Below are 21,462 nucleotides of genomic sequence, written 5' to 3'. Positions count from 1 at the left end.
TGGGGCTCATATGATATATCGTGTCAACCGTCTAAACTGGTGGCTTTTTGTTCGCTCTTTGCACAGCCTGTTCGCCGACCGTCACTCGAAAGAGGAACCCCAACTGGGGTCCTTCAATGCGCAACCTTAATTCCCATTTGGGAGGCCGGTATAATCAAAAGAGCTACTACTGGGGCTAGTTGGAAATGCATCCTTGAAGGTATTGGTGAGCGCTATCAAATACGGAGAAATATGGAATCTACCTGTGTGTTCGTCCCTTTCCGTATTTTGATAGCACTCACCAATACACCTTTAAGGTGGTATAATCACAACCGGAGGAACGTGCGCCGTAGGTCAAAAGTTCAGAGCTCAAAACCGCGTGCTATGTTGTATGGCTAGTTATACCCATGTACGTATCCCATATATCTCTTGAATTTGAACTCGCCACAGCAGATCTCAGGGCTCTGCGTGTGCCGCCCTAGCTGTACTTTCTCGTTTCTTGACAAAAGGGGGGTGGGCGAATTAAGGGCCTGAGTTGGGGAAAAGTGTGTGAACGTCGAACCGACATTCATTGCGAGCTGCAAGGCGGTGAATATATGTACTCACAGTTAATACGCTGGACTGCACATCGAAAGCAGACAGTGCGGTTTAATGCGCGTTGCATGCAATTCGCATTTCGGAAGTAATTTGCGCTGTCGCACACCTGAGTATACATACGCGTACTATCGTGATCGAAAGGAAGGCGAACAACACGCAGCGTACGCGCTCAGCTGTTCGCATTTCTTTTCATCACGATTTTACTTCGGTGGTAGCAAAAAAGACGCTATAGAGTCGTCCGTGATGCATTCTAGGACGAACGTCATGTAAAAGCGCGATCGAAAGAAATATGAACAGCGGAGCGCGTAGGCGCCGCGTTGTTCGTGTTTCTTTCGATCGCGATAGTAAGTGCTACAAATTGAGCAAAAAATTAATGTAGTAACTGCATAACGATGCAATTACGTATAACACACAAAAAGAAACACGGAAGACGCAGCGTCAACTTATTTGTGTCACCCCTTTTTATGCCACAGCACATGTGTTACGAATAACCAACTATTATATAGCTAGTGTACATACGCGTACACTCTAGCTATTGGAGAGAATTTACTAGACTGCATCCCGTCGATCAGCTGGTGTCCTAATTCTGTTTTCTTCTTTTTTTCCGATTGACACCATTAATATATATGCCTGAACATTATGCGGGGCATCAACTTTTTTCTGCCCTTTACAGCATGCAAAAAATCTTGCGCATATGTGCAGTACCATTTGCCTGATCGAGATAGTTATATAGTATATTTACTCGAATCTAGGCCGCAACCAACACTTTAAGACGATCGACGCTTGAAAGTAAAAGGTCGAATAGATCGGAACGTTCAGCGGGGACAGCACGCAAACGGCATTTCTTTCATGTGAACCTACTCCCGCTCACTCGTCCTTGCCATCACTGGCCTCCTCCGTATCACTCTCCTCTTTGTACAGTTCCAATCTTCTGTGCAGTCAATCTAGAGGTTTGTAGTGCTGCTCTTTTGAAACGAGTGCTCAACCAGGATTTCCGGGATGCGTGTTTAAAGCGGCCTGTCGGAGTTTGCTCGTGCGTTTCATTGGTCACGTGGAATCTAAGCCGACCTAAGAGTTCTATATCTTGTGATTAAAAAAAAAAAAAACTATCGGCCTAATATAGAGTCGAATATACAGGGCCCCTCAATATATTTTCTGCGCACTTTGTACTTCAATTGCAAGTTCGCGTTTAATAATTCTCTTTCCTTAAGAGCCACTCTCGGGCTTTTTGGTCCTACCAGTACTCGGTATGAAGTATCTGTTCTCCACCCCTTATTTTTTTTTCACTACATATTCACGTGTATATGCACATGAGTACTAGGATATATTTTATTTTCACATGCCGATTGTCGCGGACATTTTTAATAAAAAAACAAATTAAACGGAAATCAACATGCCAGATAATTGCTTGTTTACAAGGAAAAGTGGTGCGGTTTCGTTTCCGACATATACGAAGTTATTTGGTTTCCGGCCAAGACTAGGCGTAGCCATACCGTTTCGTAGAATTCGCGGCAGATGCGCAGATGTTTAAGCCTAGCGTAGTGTGAAGGTGAGCTCTGGTGTGCTCTTATGTGCTCGCGTTGCTAACTCTGTTGGGGCAAGAAAATGTTCGTGCTTGTCCAGTACGAAGGCGAAGACAAACGCTACGTGGTATCGGACGCCGACGTTCGAAATTTTGCACCGCATGATATCGACGACTTCGAGAGGGGGAAGCCTTATGATGTGTTTTGGGCGGGCAACACCACCACCCGGGGCGGATTTTATAAGGCCAGCATTGTCCATATGACAGGTAAGAGTTAGGATCCTCTCCGGCATTGCCGAACACGATTTTGGCGTTCACTTATAATAATGCGGTAAAAATTGCAGAGACTGAAGAAGAAATGAAAACGTGGCGCCAAAACAAGCGTATGGCCTCGCGCAAGTGTTCCTCGAAGGATGGCCCGCCGCGGAAGAAGGTGCGTCCAACTGGCTTTCCTGTGCTTGCTGAACATTATGCGCTTAGTTCACATTAACCGCAATTATCTTTGAACCAGGAACTTACCAACATGTGTACTGTGTCCCTGTTCTTGATATTGCTTTTTTTTGGATTAGTGATCAGCCTAGGAGATTCACGCACAGGTTCCACGTTTTGCCCGCTGCACGGCTTTCACGTGTTGGCGGTCACACGGCAGCAATAAAAACGTCGTTCCAGTAGATTTATTGATTTGCAGGTGGGCTTAGCGCGGGACAATGCAGGGACAAAGGACGAGCGCTAACTTGCTACTGAAAGAAACGGAAGCAGAATTACTAGCTCGAGGATCTTAATGCACGCCCAGCTATCCACTGAGGATAGCAAGCAAGTTTTGTGTGGACGTTGTTTTCAGGGCACCTCGAAAACTGTCAAGTCTTTGTGCACTGGCGAGCCAAAGTCATCACAAACTGGCTTGCAGCATCAGGCTTGCAAGTTAGTTGCGTGCAAAGTTGGTGTTGTTTACGAGGTCCCTCTGAGCTGTGGGCGTGTCTAAATAGGGCAGACTGGTCGCTGCCTCAGTGAACGCCTAAGGGAACATGCTACTTCTTTTAAATCGTCTCAATCTAACAACCTGCCTAAGCATTATTTGAGCTGCAAATGTCATCCACTGTTGGGAAAAAGAAAAGTTCTTGGCCGTTCTAAAGGACAACTAGCAGGGGAGCTTCTTGAGGCGTCATTTATTCATGAGCTAGGAAGTGATAAGTACCTGAGTGACGCGTCTATTGTCATGTTGCGAAATGAATCTGTTTCTAAATGTCGAGTAATTTCTTGGGTATTGCTGCTTGAAGGATGAAGAGGTGCTTCCAGTTTCTTTCTGTGCCATTTTTGTCGCCATTCAGTCCCAGATTATCTTGGTTCAGTTTGCCTTTATCCAGCCCCCCGTCTTAATTAGTGGTAGCTGGGCATGCTCATTCAGTTCCTTGAGCTCGTAATTCTGCTTCTCTTTCTTCTAGTTGCAAGTTAGCGGTCATCCTCTGTCCCTCTCTTGTCCTCGTTTGTCTCACGCTAAGCCCACCTGCAAATCACGACTTGCCAACTGGCCCAAAACTCCACTTTGCTCAGTAGATTTCTTGCTTGGAGGAATTTCTTCTTGTTGACAGTGCACGAGAGATTTTTTTCTCTCGCATGCTGGAAGCTGAAGGGAAGGATTTACTGTGTCTACCAAGGTTTGCGACAGTCAGAAATAGGGGCACCCATCGGTAAACCTTTAAATTGCCTGCAAAAGCAGCTTCGTAACATAAAGTGTTGACTAATGAGAATAGTGGGAGTCAGCAGAGATTCGGCAAGTCGACATAGGAGCCATGAGGTAAAGCTCTGTTAGCTTCGAGATCAGTAAAGGAAAAGTACGGCAAGACCAACAGGAAGGAACGCTCGAGCAAAGTGAACAGTGAAATCCGAGTTGTTACCCTGTGCTATTCGGCCCCTGCTCTATGGGCCGCCCAATCTCTATATCTAGCTACCTTCACTGTGCCCTCTCGCCTCCTGTTGGTCTTGGCTTGATGCGTGTATGCAACTAAAATGACGCCGATGACATAGCCTTCATATGTACGTCACTACGAGCCCGTCTGCTCTATCGTTTTCTGCTCAACCGGCTGTGTTTGCTTTAGCGAGGTGGAAATGTGATGCGCCAAAAAGAGCATAATGGCGTTGAAAACAAAACGGTGTTTCAGCAGTTCTGCCAAACACTATCATCTGCCTACGACTTTTGATGGGGGGAGGGGATGCGCATACTGCCAGCTAAAAAAAAAGTTATTTCCTAGAACTGTAATTATGCAAATGACTAATGACGCCCTAAATTGTAGCCACTAAGGTCAACCCCCAGTGTACATATGCTTCCTGACCCTCTTTTTAAAATCCAATGCAGCTTTAATCACTTAGTTGTGAACAAGGCTCCTGTACAGTAGGGGAAACTATTTATCCTTTTAATTTTTATGGTTTCAATTCACGTTTTAATGTGATGTCTTATCAGGCAAGTTTTTGTTGAAGTCTCATTTTTGTACCAGTTTTCTCGGGTTACTAGCTGTCCCTTGACCTGGTAGTTGGCTTTCCGTGGGCTGGAATGCTTAGGACAAGGTTTAGGACCAGTGGCTATAGTGCTCGGCTGCTGACCTGAACGACACGGGATTGATCCCGGGCGCTGCTGCGATCGCATTTTGATGGAGACGAAATAATAGAGGAGTTGCTTTGGGATGTTAAACCCCATAAAGCCTAAATCATTCTTTTGATGGATCACTATTTCATCCTGCTGGCAAAGAGTTTACATCCACTTCATTTGGAAAAGGGCCGAGGATTTGACTAAGCACTTCTTTATTTTTCAGTCCAAGCTGAACTTTCAGGCTAGGGCCCTGGCAAAAAGAAGTGCTGAGGACGAGCTGATGGCACAAACAAGTGAGATGGAGGGGACTGAGGGCACAAGCAAAGCTATAAGCCTTCAATCCAAGGTTGCAGACTTGGAGGCACGGGTGAAGGAGCTCGAGGGCCTTAACAAGGAGCTGCAGAAGGCCCTCTGTGCCAAAGTTTTGAATATGGGTATGTGCATAATTTGGACTCCAAATGCTTGCCTGTTATAGCAAGATTGCTTTTTACACCACGCTGTAAAGGGTGCCCTCTTTCTGCTAGTTCACATAGGCTTTCACCGTTGGTCATGAAGTGACAGCTTTTGCGAAGCTATATACTTGGGTAACAGTGAAAGTGGGCTGCCTTCCTGCAGCAGGTGCTCACTGTTAGTAGGATTTACGCAGTACAAGAACTGCATGTTAAAACCACATGCACAGTGTTTTGGTTGCATCAAGACAGCTATGCACTATCACTAGATTCTACCATTGTAATTAGTAAATATGAGAAAACGGAGCATTTCTGTACAATTTCTGCACTCAAAAGTTATCACCTCTTCAGTGTTCTGAACCTGGCATGTCGGTTCAGTAATTTGATGCTTCCCTTTGTAACTTCTCTTTAGATTCCTGTGTGTTGGAATGTGGCCATGGGCAGCCAAGTTCTCACCGTGCGCAGCCAGGACCACCTAGAGCAGCAGGTTCGTAAACCTCTTTTGCAACGCAGAATGGCATAGTGAGTCAGCAGGTGTTTGAGCATTTGCTATTGAATCTAGATTACAGTGCCATTTACACTGGCCAGTGCCCATGTGACCAACTGTGTAAACAAAAAAACAACAAAAATAGCCGAAGCAAAATGTTATCCTTGGAGTACACCTAAAACATGGTCGCTGTGAGCCAACCATTGTCTGATTCCACAGCAGTCGAAAAGAATGAGTGCGAGAGAGGGTGAAGAGTGCAGGAAGAAAGACTGAAGTTAATGGCAAGAGCAAAATCGAACACCAAGGCAAAAGCAGTTGTTAGTAAAAGACAACAATGTGAACTGTAATGGAAACATTTTACACAAAGGTGCACCATCTGCCTAACTAAGTTGCTTCAGGATAAAGGCCACCAGTGTCCAATGCCCCCTGTCCCTGTCCAATGCCAGCTGTGGCCAGCTTATCCTGCTAACTTCCTAATCTCATTCACCCGGCTTTCTGCTGCCATCTGCTACACATGCCTTTGTGGTAGGTGATCCACATTTATTTGGGGTCCCGGTAGCTGCGGATGGTGAGCCGACGGAGCGGGCTGTTGACGTTGCTGGCCAGGCCTGTTGCTGAAAGCGTTCTGTAGTGCGTGAGTCAGGTCGCGCTCTGAGCTTCGTCTTCATCAGCGCCTCTGTCGATACCAGCGCCGCTACACCTTCTCGTGGACCTCTTGCTGCTACTGCTGCTGCTGCTGCTGCTTTTAATCTTGCTCGTCCTTCACTGTTTTGTTTCGTCACTATTTTTTTTTGTTATGCTGATCTAGTTTCCTGATGGGCCCATGAAGACTGCCTCAGATTCATGACATTTTGCTTTGGCTATGTTTGTCTTGTTTGTTTGTAGTTTCTTTGTCCTATGGGCTCTGGCTGTTCTATAAATGATGCTGATAAAAAAATCATGAGCATAGTAGTTGACAAGTGGCATGGCAGGGCACTGATTGGTCAGCAGGTTGTGTGTCGTCGCGAGACCACATGATATAACTGAGTCGACAGCTGCCAACTCGAGCAACACCTTTGACATGAGGGTGCGAGATGGAAACTGAATCCAGGACTCTTGGATCCAGAGTCAGACACTCTGCCCCTTGGCTATGCATGCACATTCATACGGCTTGGTTAAAGCGGGGCTCTGTATCGACGGGTAATCTGCAAATAATGTGACTGGCTACGATTGTATTCTTATGAGTGTGTGAGATAGAGGAGCAAGTTAAAGAATTAGTGGTTACGAGAGTAGCAAAGTGCATGTACACGAATGAGGATCTGCAAGAAGTCTGATGGGAGCCATTAAACACTCCCACATCATGCATCGAATGAGGATCTGCAAGAAGAGTCTGATGGGAGCCATTAAACACTGCCACATTATGCCTTTGAAGGCGACGAAGCTGAAGAATCCCCAAATTTTTTGTTTTTGAATTTTTTGAAATTTTGTTGTGCATAATGAATGCTCTTCCCAATTTTGAGCTATTTTTTTAAATGTATTCTTCTTTTGAGTGAACATGGTAAATGCTGCTCTGTGTGCTTAATTTGTTGATAGTGTATTATACTGGTATCTGTATGAATAGGAAGTTTTGTCAAATCTTATGTGCTTATTTGATTTCCAGTCCCCGGCCATGCTTCTTGGGTTCAAAGTCAGAGTGCCCATGGCAGCAGTGCTTCACAGGCTAAGCCCTCGTCGCCCTTGCCGCAGCTGGCTGGTACCAACTTTTAACATTCTTGAAATGTTCCCGTGTTATCATCTTGATGCAAGATTAGCATAAACTGCTGCCTTTCTACTAGAGCAAAAATTCAGAGCCTGGATTGTTAGCAGGGCTGTTCTATGTAGAGTGGCTTGCACATTATTTCATTCGAGACACTGTAATGATCGGATCAATCAAAGCCCAAAACCTGTCCTCAAAAGAGTTAAGTTCTAGTGACATAATGCTGCTATACAGTCCAGCTCACTTTATGAATATGACTACATATGGGGAGTTAATTACTACAGCACTGCCGATTAGGCTTCTTATGAACAATATGCCATGTCTAGTGAATAGAGCTTACTGGTAGCATGCAGTGGCAGAAATGCTCATCTTTTTCATTGATTTCGACAAGAACGGTAGTCACTGAAGTGTCAAGGGTTTTTGCGCTGTTGAATTTTGCATGAAGTCGACCATTGAATGAAGAAGGAGTTCTTAGATGCATGCAGCATGCAGTAGACTAGAGTCACTAAATAAAAAGTTAGAGTACCGGCACTCTTTTCTCTTATTGTTATGTGCCGCTGCCACGATCATTGGTCAGTTTGCACCACGTGATAATTGTTTACACTGCGATGGTTCATGGGGGTGGCCATTTTGTGGCTTATGCGTTTTCAGTCGGCCAACTGTGGTAGTCCTAGTGCTGCGACGCTGCAAGTGCTGTCCGTGGCCGGCGCATTGACCACGAGATCCCGCGCTTCGCAGCATTTCAGCTGCACAAGAGCATACGAGGATGCCGTTTTGCTGCGTTGTTGGCTGTTTCAACTCGCAAAATGACAGAAAACGCTTCATGCGCTTTCCGTTGGGGAAAAAGGACGGTGCTCGACTACGCGCATGGCTGCAACTCGTGAGCCGCAATGATTTCGATTATGCCATTCCCTGTAACGATTATGCCATTCTCTGTAACCAGCCCCCAAAGTTTCACAGAATTATAGTGATTACTGTACTCCGGAAGCGTGCTGACCACCCAGTTACACCGGCTACAAGTTGCGAATACACGTGCAGATGGCTCGCTGCCGTTAGCTTCAAGATTAAGCCGCTGTTTGAAGCAGTCACCAGTGCGCCCAGCATTATTTTACCTCCAGCGGGGTTACCCTTGCCTTAATCACCGTGAATTGCTCAGCCAGAGCGCTCGTATATTTCTCCTGTAAAAGTTTGCAGTAACCGCGAAGACACCCGTAGTAGCATTGCACTCGACCGCTGCCTACATTGAGCCATTAGAAATTCTCCCGCGGTGTTGACACATTAGCTCCTACAAAATAAAAGCAAGTTTAAAAGGCAATGCATGAAGTGTTATAGCAACAGCTTCTACTGAGGAGGCGATCGCAATATATATAATAAAGCATACGAACAGCGCAACGCCGATTGTGCAGAGTCTAGAAAAATTTGCCCGGAATAATCAACAATAACCTGGAATATTTAAGTTCATACTGCAAGGAGTGTCTCCCCACGATGAAAGCATAAACTGTTGGTAACTGCTGTACCCTTTGCATTTGAGCGGTTCCAAGCCGCACGATTCCCGCCGCAGCGTCAGGGTGGCTAGCAGCATTGTTTATGAAATGGTTGGGCTAAAGTTAGCGGCGAGGTCACAGAAGTGGCAATCTGACAACAATGATAAACACCAAAATGGCCGCCCCTGCTTAACAACGTGCTACAGTGTCGGTACTCTAAGTTTTATTTAGTGACTCTACAGTAGACCAGCCTTAGTCTCCAGTTGTCAAAGAAGTTGTAATGATGCAATGACAAAGCTGCCATAGCACCTATGACGTGAAGCATTTCATGAATTCTCTGCTGTCAGCATGCAATTGACATGGTAACAGCGCAAAAGCTGGTGAGCTGGTTGGGAATCCAGCGCAAGGCACATGACAGCTTCAGCCGGTGAGGCATACCGTATTGAAATTTTCAGTTTGCTGGCAGCTGTAGATCACTGACTGTGTGCAGTAGTTTCACTTGCTCTGATGCTCACTTATCGCACCCCCACTAGACCCAGGATTCTATTATCGGCGGTTTGCCCGTGTAGGACATATGGATCATTGGGGGCAAAAGTACCAGACCCCCCCCTCGAAGTTTAGACTCATGCCACTGTGCGTAGGGGCGTCACCTGAAAAAGCACTTCTGGTGTCGAAACAGGCCCTCTGCGCCGGTCTCGACACCAGAAGTGTTTCGTCAGGTGGCGTTCCCGTGCAGTGGCAAGGGCCAGAACTTAGACATGGCGTCTGTTACTTTTTCCCCGTAATGGTACACACTATGTAACTTTGTAAGTGTTTGGCATGCTGTTACACTTTCAGTGCAGTCTTTTTTGTAGCTTTTCTTGAGGCAGCGCCTTGTTTTGAGGGCACCTCCTCTCAAAAGAAGGGGACTGGGATGTCTTTCGGTGTCCGGGTGCTTCTGCTAAGACGCGCAACTGCTTCAACTAAAGGATGAATTGCAGTGCCTCCTTGTTTCGTCTGACTGAGGCATGGCTGCAGTTTGTCCTATCCGAGGCGCTGTGACAATGGGCTAATGCACATTTTGACGGCAGGACTGCCCTCATTCATAATTAGTAAGCGTCAATTATAACTGGAGCTGGTATTGCGATTACAATTATAGCATGTGCAGGAGCTATGGACAGAAATGCGAACAGAGCGGAGCCTGGGTAAAAGCACAATGAATAGAAATGCGAACAACGGAGCCTGGGTGCTCCACTGTTTGCATTTTTTTCATCTTACTTTCACTTCAGTGGACACGAGAGTCGTCTGTTATGCATTCATAGATTACTTTAACATCTTTTTCTTACCACCTTTGTAAAAGCGCGATCAAAAGAAATTCGAACAGCGGAACGCATATGTGCCGTGTTGTTCACATTTCTTTCCATTGTTATAGTACTTTATAATGAGAAGTACTGCCTACATTGATAGACATTCTTTGCTAGTGTTCATAGTGACACCATTTTTGTGGTGCCATTATTCGCATGCAAGGCACTGAATATTTCCTGTCAAGGGGTAGCCAGCTTGTCAAGCAGCCGTATGGTCGCTTTTTGTGGCTGATCCTTGCCTGCAGTAAGGAAAAATAAATTAATTTCAGGGTATTTTGCGGCAATAAAAAGGGAAACACTGTTGTTGAGAATGGTGTGTTACGTTCGTTTCAAAAATTTTTCTGGGCAGGAATTTTGGATGCAAGACACAAAAGGGTCGTTTTTATTTCGTTAATAGTGGACCCTGCACCATTTCCCGACGTGAACCCCGCAGACGAAGCAAGGCTGCCAAAAGGTATGTTTCTGCTTGCACAAGCTGAAGGAAACTTGGCAAGAGGGCTCTTCATTGTGCGAATAGCAATTCTTTAATGGTGTTCCCGGCATTTAACTTTTGTTTTACTGCGCTGAATACTGACTTCATCATTATCAATGCCTTGCAAGTGAAAACCCAGGTTTATTTTAATATGCCGAATGTAATCTGACCCAACTTGGGCAGTCGGCTGCCAGTTGTCAAGCTCACTCCTGAAAAAAATTGTCTTGGGGCGGTCTCTACAACCTCACTTTCCGCCTTGTAGGTTGGCCTCCTCTGCAATTGCAGTACCTGTCTGCTGCATTACATGCGGCTATCTCAATACTGTGCCCTTGTATTTGTGAAGCCATGCTTCTGGTTTTTCTTAGAGCACATTTACATCAAGAAACATGATTTACTCCATAGCCTTCAGTAATAGTGCCTTGCTGCACTGGAGAACTATGGTATCTTGGGATTTTTGTGGTGTATTCTGAAGGAGTCGGCCTTTTCACATTCCAAGATATGGAAAGCAGCATGCATCTGTTGTTTAAAGCACTTGTGACTCGTTGGCATATACTCATGGAATGCATGCGATGCTGAAACTTCCACCACTCCACTGAAAGGCGTTATCTTTGTTCCGATTTTGGTGTAGCTCTAGTCTTCAAAGGTAAAACTGCCAGCTATGTTCCTAAGCACAGATGAGATTTCAAACATAAGCAAAGGTCTGAAATTGTGTGAGGTGAAAGAGTTTAAACGGTGCTAAGTATCTATTACCTCAAATCAATGGGAAAAAACTCAAAATCAATGAACATGAAAAAAAAAACTGAAAAAAAGCTACCCAGGGCACTTAATTCCTTACATGCTATGAATGCGAAAGCTGTGTGGGTTAATGTTCATACGTGCAGAATTGGTCATTCTTTACCTAAGATTCATAGATGGCAGATAGTTCTCGCACTTCTACTGTAAGCTGCTTTTTACTTTATCCACCTGTCTTTCTTGTTTTTCCTCTTATTTTGCAGCTGTAGGGCCTACAGCACAAGTAGACAACACAGTGGGGATCACAAACGAAGCTGGAGAGGTGCGTGGTATTTCGCTAGTTTTTTGTTTACGTACTGTGTTAGTCAGAGGTGAGAAAAAAAGCATTTCTTGAGACTTCATAATGGCCGTGGACTCTGGACCTCTTCTGTTTACCATGCTCGGGCAGCTTGCTGGCCGCTAGAAAAGTCTAGACAGGAAGGTTCATCATAGTCATAAGGGATGGTGGCCACGGATCACGGAAGCACGCTGCTTTGCTTGCTACTGCGTATCGTTGCTTGCAAATGTACGGTAGATTTTGGCTCCTTGGGAGCAGAAGAAACGATGTGAAGTTATTGGGCGGCTGCAGGCTGTAGAGCAAACAGCTGATCGCGTTTCGCACACATATGGCTACGACGACACGAGTGTATGGTGTTGTGTGCTATCTTAAAATATGAACTTACGCTTCGAGAAATCCTCAAAAGCATGTGACGAGCAGTTGCACTGGCTGCTCGCTTCCGCCCGCGCATCTTGTCTCACAGCTTTCCACCACTCCTCCTCCAGGCAGTGGCTGAATCGCTGATGTAGAAGCTGTGAGACAAGACGCACCGGCGGAAGCAAGCGGCCCCCTTGACAAAGGCCAGCTAGAGGTTATGCCCTATGTGCATAAAATGGCACATAACCTGAAGAAGGTGGCGTCTTAACAGGGAATCCGTCTTGTGTTCTCCGTCCGCCCCCTGCAAGTTGTCTCAACTTTGCAAGCATGTGGCGGACGGTCCGTGCAGCGCCGCCTGCACCACTGAAGTGGTGTACCAGTTTCCACTGCAGTGTGGCAGAGTTTGCATTGGCCAAACTGGCCAATGTATCAATGATAGACTGTGGCAGCATTTCTGCTCTCTGAACAGTGAAATTGGTGCTAATCTCCCCAGACATTGCATGGAATGCAATGGTTGTTACCCCAAGCTTAATCAAACAATATCGTAGGAGGGGGAAAGTCTAGAATTGAGCGGGAGATTTTAGAAGCAGCACACATGCACACACTTGGCCTTGACACCCATGTAAGTGAGCCTTCTCTGGCTCTCCTAGAAAAATAGACCCGGTTTATTATCAACAAGTGATAGTTGCGTCACCCCTTAGCAGTCGTTTTTCCTTTGTCATTATGTGTGATTGTACCACATGTTATTCTTGAGTTTATTGTTTTTATTATTTCATGGCATTCCACACACAGACCCAATGTTTTGCTTCTATGTGTTTTTTGATACTCAATGTCATTTGGTGTCTACTTCTGTAATCTTCCACGGTGAAACACATAAGTTACACTGTGCCACATGTAAGTGTTTTGTACAACAGTGGCAACTTCAGACATGATTGAGTCCTGTTTTTTCGTAGTGTGTCAATCCTAATTGAATTGAATCAAAATATTAGTGCATCCACTAAGTTGCCAGTGTTCTTCACAGCATGCTTTAGGCAAGTCACAAGGCCTGTAAAGCAGATAAGTTTCCAAGCATACCGGAGCAAGCTTTTCCAGTCTTTCATTGTATTGTAAACAGCATGGAACACAGCTGCAGAGAAGTAAAACAGCAGGTGCTGTGCTATATATTAATTTTTTAGACCTTCGCTTACCACAAATAAATACCAACTTGACTAACCTGCCATAATTCTACGCCTCTTGCTGTGACTGGCTTCTTTGCCAAAGGGTTGCAAGTCACGAGGTGCGGTGCCCGCTTGGAGCTGAGAACTGTTTTCGCCCTTGCTAGCTTGATATTAAATATTGCAGTACTGGCTATGTGTGTTAATATTTTAAAGGTGCCGGTACAGTGCATGTAATGAGTGCAGGCAGTGTAACAGTCGGTGGGTCTTGACTGTTGGGGCCCATGAAGCTAGTCCGGGTTGTTCTGCAGTCCCGATGTAATTATGGAATATACAAGAACCCCAGGTGGTAGAAATTTCCGAAGCTCTCCACTACGATTTTCCTTATAGCCTGAGTTGCTTTCAGACATCAAACACCATAACACCAAACCAAACCATTTTTTACCATACACATATGAGTACTGTAGCATGTATCATGCTTTTGGAAGCAACTAGTGTGCAGCATTTGATAGAAAATACATGCAAGCCAAAAGTTTGTTGTCTCCACTCTGCAATGTGTCTTGGTTACTTTGAGCGGAAATTAAAATGTGAAAGTGCTTCTCAGGAAACGCATCTTAGACTGGTTCCTTAATATGTACATTTTTTAGTGGCTTTGAATGTTCAATCAGAAGTCAGATCACTAGCAAGTATGTTTATGTTGGCACTTCATGTCGGGTGAGTTCTGCATTTAAAACAGTATTAACACCATCTGTGCTCTGTGTTCATCTTCAGGTTCATGCTGGGCATGGAAGCTATGTGCCCGTGGCTGCATGGAATCGCCTGCTGGCATTGGGCAGTGATTCCACATTCTGTAAGCAGTTGGCAGTGTGCCTGTGGGGCAACGAAATCCTCGCCCAAAGGAGCCTCACAGGCACGCTGTCAAATAACGCCATCTCTAAGGGGATGACAAAGATACATCCGCCACTTTCCCCTCTAAAGGTGGCTTCAGTGTCAGGTAAACCACTCGTTCTTGTTGCATAGCTGCATGCATTTAGTCACTCTTACTGGTGAATGTGGTGAATGTTTTTAGAATGTGGCCCATTTGAGATTCTGTGAGTTTGTAAATAATTAATTGCATTACTGTCATTGTTGTCAGACTGATGAGAACCAATTCACACTATAAAGAGGACTTTACAGTGAAAGCTCGTTAATTCGAACCTCGATAATTTGAATTTTTGGATAATTCGAACTACACTACTTGGTCCGGCCAAGCTCCATAGAGATCTCTGTATAAAAAAGCCCGTTAATTCGAAAGCGAGTCGGTTCCGCTAAGGATAATTCGAACTACGCGCTGCCGCGTCTAGGCAGCTTGGCACACAGCACGTGGCCAAAAAAAAAATAGCACCTCCGCATAGTTAGAGGCTGCGCATGTCTTAAACAGGGACAGAAGATGGATTCAGATAAAACCGTGGAAGAGTGGGCAAAGCCTAAATGGCGCAATCACCGGCGCGGCGGCACCAACGGGTAGGGGTCGACGGCCGCAGTGACGGCTGCCTACCCTCATTTCCGCACAGCCTCCGAAACTCGCCACTAAATACTCGCTAATTCGAGTGCTGTTAATTCGGAAATATGGATAAATACTGTCGGCGCACTCTCAGCCAACGCCCATGAAAGGCTATGACTTCGGACGGGTGCTACGAATTACGTGCGAAAAGCTTTTTTTCTTTCGCGGGTGTCGCCCATCTTTCCACCCATCAGTCGCCAATGGAAGCATGCGGTCAGCCGCGATCATAACGCCGGCTTTTAGCATCGCCTGGCGGTCAGCCGCTGGCTGGAAGCGGCCAACGTCGGCTATCAGCGCAGACTAATCAGGGCGTGACTGTGTCAGGCTTCCGCCTGCTTCTGCAACATGGCTGTGCCTGCCAAAGCGGCTTCTCACTTCACCACGAACTCGTCGTTGCCGCTACACTGTGCCTCATGTCCACGGCAAACAAAAGTCGCACGAAGCTTTCGCTTTGTCTGAAGATGTCCACAGCACAAAATTTTAGCGATGAAACGCGCCAAATTTTCAGAATGCTTCTGGATTTTCAAGGCTGCTTGGCTTAGCCACTACGCGTCGGTTGACGTCAGGAAGCGCAGGAGGTTCAAACAGGTTAATTATTTTGGTTCAGAAAAGGGCCATGAAGAATAATTGGTCCTCTTGGTCGTCATTGAATAAATAATAGTTTAATTGTAAATGCACATCTGTTCTTTTCCTCATTTTACTAAGCATATGAAATCACGCAGCTTCTAAACCCTGGCGGCAGCCGACCATTTTCCGCCACTTGTGGTGCTGCACGGCGGCGGTGCGGGGAACGGCGTGCCGCTCAAAGTCCGCAGCGCTAGTATGCTCCTATGGGTCGCCCTTAAGGCGAATGTACTGAAAATGAGGCTTGCATAACCGGACAAGCGCTGGCACTCTGCAAAGTTCACTTCTCCCCTTTGCTAGAGCTAATGTCAAAAGGTAAACACACTGGGATGTTATCGCTGCGCATCATCTTGGCGCACTGCCAAGAAATGCGTTGTGGACCGTGAAGGTATGAAATAGAGGGAAGTGTTAACGACTGACGCTTTTTTTTTCAAATTCTTAGGCAGAAATTGGGGGTGGGTGGGTTCGTTACACAAGTAAATACGGTACGTTTACTACCAAATGCAAATGGTTCTTGTCAGTTTTTTCGAGGCCATTCGTTATTCGAACATCCGATAATTCAAACTTTTTTTCCCGGTTCCATGAAGTTCGATTTAACGAGCTTTTACTGTATATGAAAGTCACTTGAGTGATGCTCTGCTCGTCTAGTGGCAGCTGAAAAGTGCACAGTGGGCTGTGGGATCAGGCAGCAGCTGTTGCAGCCGCTGCTTTCCAACCTTCTTGCGAGGAAGGTGGTTTGAGAGGTCAAAATAGAGGTCGTAAAGACATGACGTATGGTTCCCTGCAGTTTTTTTTGCGTTGGCTCATGATGGTTGCAAGACTTTTGTTTCAGACTGATTCTGTCTGCTGTAAAAATAGACTCGGGGACTGAACGCATTCTGTTTGCATTGCTGTCACAGCAGTTACTGAAGGGGGTGTGTTGTTCAAGAGGTACAAGGAAATATCAGTATCATCAGCTGCCCCATTTTAGATGAACGTGTCCGGAATGAACATGGCAGCACCAGTACAAAACAACAAATATGCAGCGAAAAGTTGACACACAAGCACCCCGGTGCCAGGAAAAAGTGCTAAAGTTGCTATATTTAAACGCGGAGTAGACTGCTGCTAAAACTTAGTGAAATGTATGTTTTTCAACATGCGCTGTCCATGGTTCAGGCATGATTCATACAGAGCAATGACATCGAATCGCATGATACGCAACCAGCTTCTGGAATAATGATTCACTCCTGTGAATCGGGTGTTACACTTACTAGAGGACAGAAGCCCCCTCTCCCATTGATCTTTAGTGAACTGTGCCTGTGCCACTTGCTGCCACCTTTTCAGAGTCGTGGGATAGAATTTGCTGGTGCCAGTTGACGACCGATTTTTCTGACTGTCTACGGACCACTAAAAGTCTGAAAAATCAGGCAGTTCGGACAATCAAATTTTATTGAAAAAATTACGAACTTATTACCAATATGCCGGAGAAAGGGGTCAGTTGTATTGCACACATTATAAAGCTCCTCACGGCTAAATTTCTCCGCGTGACGTGCACAGACGACGGCGGTGACCGCTTTCACATGCTCGGCCTGGCTGTGGTGCCCTCAGCATGTCGCCGATAAATGCACGGTTGGGACAAAGCTTAAACGAGAAAGCAAGCACGCTGATGTGGGAACTGCGCTGCACCCGCAATACGATGGGCCTGGAACGAGAATGCGAAGATGGCGAGACAATAACAATCGAGAAACAGCCGAAGCAGGTGCTCTGTCGGCATTGGCCTCGTAATTAGGCCTAGCGACTGGAGCCAAAATCGGCATTGTATCCAGCGATATGCTCTTAGCGGTGGCTTGCGTATAATGAGAGGTGTCTTGCCTGTCATCGAAACGCTAGTTGTTGACGGTTTTATGATAGAAAAGTCAGGTTTACGGTGTGTTTTGCCGCGGGTACGCTGACCTCGCTTTGAAATGCACCACCATTTCCTCCTGCGCTCGCCGTCTCCGTGAAGCCGTACGCCTCCCACGCAGCTTTGCTGCTACCTGCTCTCGTATTCGTGACGAAAGACTCGGTACAGATGATTTCCGTGAACTCTCACTACTGTTAAAGTCCGTGTGGCGGAAGACATTCAAGAACAGTATAAATTCAAAACCACGCGGGTGCAATGTGCCGACTTGCGTAGAACTTCAGCATCGCAAGTTAAGAGGCTCCCTTTAAGCTTGAATTTCGTTTTGTTTGATCAAGTTTTCAATCTCGCTTGCAGTTATGAATTAATGAGGTTCGACTGTTCACATTATATGGCAGCTTCAGTATTGGCGGCGAGTGCGAATGAGGTCTGAAAAATCAAGCAATCAGTTGTGGTGCGTCTGAAATTTCAGGCACTCTTGAACATTGGCTCTATGGGCCATATCGCGGTGCCATGGAAAAGTCCAAATAATCAAGCATGTCCGAAAATTGTCTCATTTTGTCTTCAGCAGCTCAGAGGTAGCTAATGATGAAGGTGAGAAGATGTCATGCGAGGTGTACTGAAACTACGGATCTCTTTGCTTGTTAATTTTTTTGTCAATTCAACTTTGGGTAGGCTTGCATAAGAGTTGGCATGGAATAAAGTGAAGAAAGCAGCAACCTTTGTGCAGTTTCTGTATGCCTCACACGACCTGAGCCCGTGTTTTATGTCATCTTACCCATTCGCTGGCTGAACCAGCAACAAAAAAATGGAAAAGCTTGTTTTCAAATTATTTTATGATTTTTTTATAAACACACTGACATTAATTACTCATTGCCCAAACTTTGCAGATTCCTTCCGGTACTATTTGATGCTGAAAGGGTGCCCTGCCGAGGAGCTTTCAAAGCGGCACAAGAAGGTCGTGCGGTATTTAGCACAGAAGTGCTGTGACCTGCGGCGGTAAATATCTGTGCAATATCTGTTTTCTGGTGTGTGAAAATACACTCTAATTTGCTTTTGTTTTCATTATCATCAGTATAAGTCTGATGAACTGGCATGCACTGGCTCCACCGAAATGCAGCCGCAATGTCCTTGGTATCAGCAGTCGAGCGTCCCAACCACTAAGCCACCGCGGCAGTGTTCGTTGTTTAGGACGCTCGACAGCTCAAGAGTGTTCGCATTATGTGGCACTCGTAGGTTGCTGCTGCTGCCAGCGCTTATAGTAGCAGTAGCAACCTTCACGTTTTTACAAAAATTACATTTTTTAACTTTACAAATTGATGAAATTTGCCCAAATTTTCTTGAAACATTTGTATGAAAACTGGCATGAAACTGCTTCGTTAAATCGAGGGAAAAAATACAAGGATTTCAGTGGAAACTAAAAACTAAAATTAACCTGTTGCGCAGTGAACTTCCTTATATTGAGGTTCTATATATTGAGGTTTAGCTGTAACTAGGGGTGTGCGAATATTCGAAATTTCGAATACGATTCGAATATGTTTCATATTCGGTTCATATTCGTATTCGAGAAATGATATTCGTGAATTTTCGAAAATTCACGAATACTCAGCAGCGATCGTATACCGCGCCGACTTTCGTAAATCTGATTGTTGCAAAAGCGCAATATATGGGCAGATTATCTGAATGTAGAGTTTAAAGTTCCAGGAAAACAATAAAAATGCCTTGTTCTCTTTCTTCTCCGTCGTTTATCCGCGCCGACTTTCGTAAATCTAATTGTTGCAAAAGCGCAATATATGGGCAGATTATCTGAATATAGAGTTTAAAGTTCCAGGAAGACAATAAAAATGCCTTGTTCTCTTTCTTCTCCGTCGTTTATCGCGTCGACCGATCGCATTCCGATGCCGCTAGACTTGACCTTGTGCAGAATACCGCAAGTGGGCTTTCCCACTTACCACACGTGCTGCGAACAACATGGGGGACGAGCCGCTTCTAACGGTTGCAATGCGAAAGCTTGTGTATTTTTTATTTTTCTGTAATGTGTTATCTAATTAATGCCCACACCCATGGCATTCGTTCTGTCAACGCTCCGAGCGTGACCATGGCCATCTTGTTTTGGTCAACTACGCTATGCGGGAAAGCCTACTTGCGGAATTTCACGTGAGGCTCCCGAAGGGATGTCTAGGTCTTAATTAGGACGAGTCTTAACTTTTTAACTACCAACCTCGAGCTGCACTCGTAATCGTAAATTGTACCAATATCTCCACTGACGACTGCGGCCAGATGTCATGCTGCTATCACTGACAGACTAGCTACAGTCTGCTACAGCTTACAAATTATAATACTAGAAGGTGTTAGTTTTTTATAAATATGTTTCATGCATGTAGAACATTTTAAGCCTGACAACAGCCATTTTGGACTTTCTGCATCACTGTGCCTAGAGATGTATCGCACAATGTCTGACTATACTAATGATGAAACCTTGTTTATGCTGGGACGAAGCAATGTCTATGCACTCTAGTGCATTACAACGTATCGGATCGAATAGATATGGGGTTGTAACCCATTACTATATGGCATGCACTGAGGGAAAGGTGCCCGCAGGAGCAGCTTTTTCATTTTAGATTTTAATGGGAGACCATATGGTTTCTGCTTTGGCCTGAAGTGCAAGGTTATGGATGTGGGGGCAGGTTTTCGGCACCTTGTTAGCTGTAACTGTGTGGTTTGGCCATGATGGTTAGTCCTTTTTTATATTGATGCAGTGTCATTTACCTAACGCATAATTGGTTGATGCAAGCCCTCGTTTGTAAAAAGATGAGCGTTCATTATAACTGCGGCCATAAGTCTTCTTGACTGTCTAAAATGGGTGTCTGCTGACATTCAGTATTACATTAATTTTTCTTTTTTCAGCCAAGACAAGACCGCTTTTGAGCCACAAGAGCCTGCAGCCAGGAGCCTGCAGCTGGGAGCCTGCAGCCAAGAGCCGGCATGCAGCCAGGGCAGCGTGCATGAGCAAGTGCTAAAAAAAGCTTAATTATTTACAATAAATATATTTATCATTTTCATTTCAATTAAGCTATGTGGTTTTGTGCATGAATTACTCTGGAATGGAAGAAGCTTTTGTTAATTGAGAGGCGACCGTTAACAAGCTTCGCATTTTTGTGCATGACTTCCAGAATGCACAAAGCCTGTGTTACTTGATAGGAGACCATTAAGTTCACAAGATTTGCACAGTAATGACTGCAACACGCGTACGAGGCACTACACAAGACAAGACAGACTACAAAAGACAAGACAGACTACACAAGACAAGACAGACTACAAAAGACAAGACAGACTACAAAAGACAAGACAGACTACAAAAGACAAGACAGACTACAAAAGACAAGACAGACTACAAAAGAGAAGACAGACTACAAAAGAGAAGACAGACTACAAAAGAGAAGACAGACTACAAAAGACAAGACAGACTACAAAAGACAAGACAGACTACAGACTTCAAAAGACAAGACAGACTACAAAAGACAAGACAGACTACAAAAGACAAGACAGACTACACAAGACATGCCCAAAATACGACAAGACTACAGACTACAAACTTTTTCTGTCTTAGAATCCTGTAGTACGTTTTGACTGGGGACTGCATTGCTTGGTGCGAGGAATGCCATTCGTAACGCGAGACCGTGTTTACCAAGATTCTAGTTCTTTCGATGTTCTAAAACGGGCCGGCCGCAAAAGCCCAGTCCACATTTTTCTTTTATTCCGCAAACGTGCGTAGCTTAAAGAATAAGGATGAGGAGGTCAACATTTCTTTTTTTATCTTCTTTAAACCGCAGATTTAACATATTGCCATTCAGTGAAACATGGTATGCACAAACTGCGGACATCGTCCACTTCGAAGGATACAGGTGCGGAACAATGTCTAGGAAAAATAATAAAGGCGGTGGAGTTGCACTGTAGGTTAAAAATAATCTTTCATAGAAGTACAGTTTTTCAAGTCTGCGCTTTTTATCAATAGAAGCGGTTCTGTGTTCGGTGTTGGTTATCGGCCCCCTTGTGCAAGAATTTTGTTCTTTTCTTGATAGCATACCGATAAGAAACCAATTGTAATTATGGCCGATTTTACCATAACATGTGTTGGAACGATCAGCGGCAACACGTGACTTTCTCGACATCATTTCTTTACA

The 21,462-nt window shown here is 45.1% G+C and overlaps 1 protein-coding gene across 2 annotated transcripts; it reads left to right on the top strand.

Annotated features, from left to right (window-relative positions):
- Positions 1-233: 233 nt before the first annotated feature.
- LOC144110343 (uncharacterized) lies at positions 234-20,350 on the top strand. Of its 2 annotated transcripts, XM_077643194.1 has the most exons (9): positions 234-2,531; positions 4,906-5,116; positions 5,544-5,618; positions 7,258-7,350; positions 10,578-10,634; positions 11,648-11,706; positions 14,004-14,226; positions 18,169-18,277; positions 20,186-20,350. In XM_077643194.1, the coding sequence occupies exons 1-9, from the start codon at positions 2,457-2,459 to the stop codon at positions 20,307-20,309; spliced, it is 1,026 nt and encodes a 341-aa protein (XP_077499320.1). In that variant the 5' UTR covers positions 234-2,456; the 3' UTR covers positions 20,310-20,350. The 2 variants fall into 2 exon arrangements, with proteins under 2 accessions (XP_077499320.1, XP_077499321.1); XM_077643195.1 differs by lacking the exon at positions 7,258-7,350 and having other exon boundaries at positions 2,387-2,531.
- Positions 20,351-21,462: the final 1,112 nt, after the last annotated feature.

This window comes from Amblyomma americanum, chromosome 11 (assembly GCF_052857255.1).
Source record: "Amblyomma americanum isolate KBUSLIRL-KWMA chromosome 11, ASM5285725v1, whole genome shotgun sequence".
NCBI classification, from domain to species: domain Eukaryota; kingdom Metazoa; phylum Arthropoda; class Arachnida; order Ixodida; family Ixodidae; genus Amblyomma; species Amblyomma americanum.
Note: the sequence above shows the minus strand (reverse complement) of the source record. Positions and strands in the feature narration are given on the sequence as shown.

Bases quoted from the DNA above. Each gene is read 5' to 3' on its own strand.
- LOC144110343 (XM_077643194.1), top strand. From the start codon at position 2,457: ATGAAAACGTGGCGCCAAAACAAGCGTATGGCCTCGCGCAAGTGTTCC. The intron at 5,619-7,257 runs GTTCGTAAACCT...TTTGATTTCCAG, and splicing joins AGGACCACCTAGAGCAGCAG to TCCCCGGCCATGCTTCTTGG. The intron at 14,227-18,168 runs GTAAACCACTCG...CAAACTTTGCAG, and splicing joins AAAGGTGGCTTCAGTGTCAG to ATTCCTTCCGGTACTATTTG.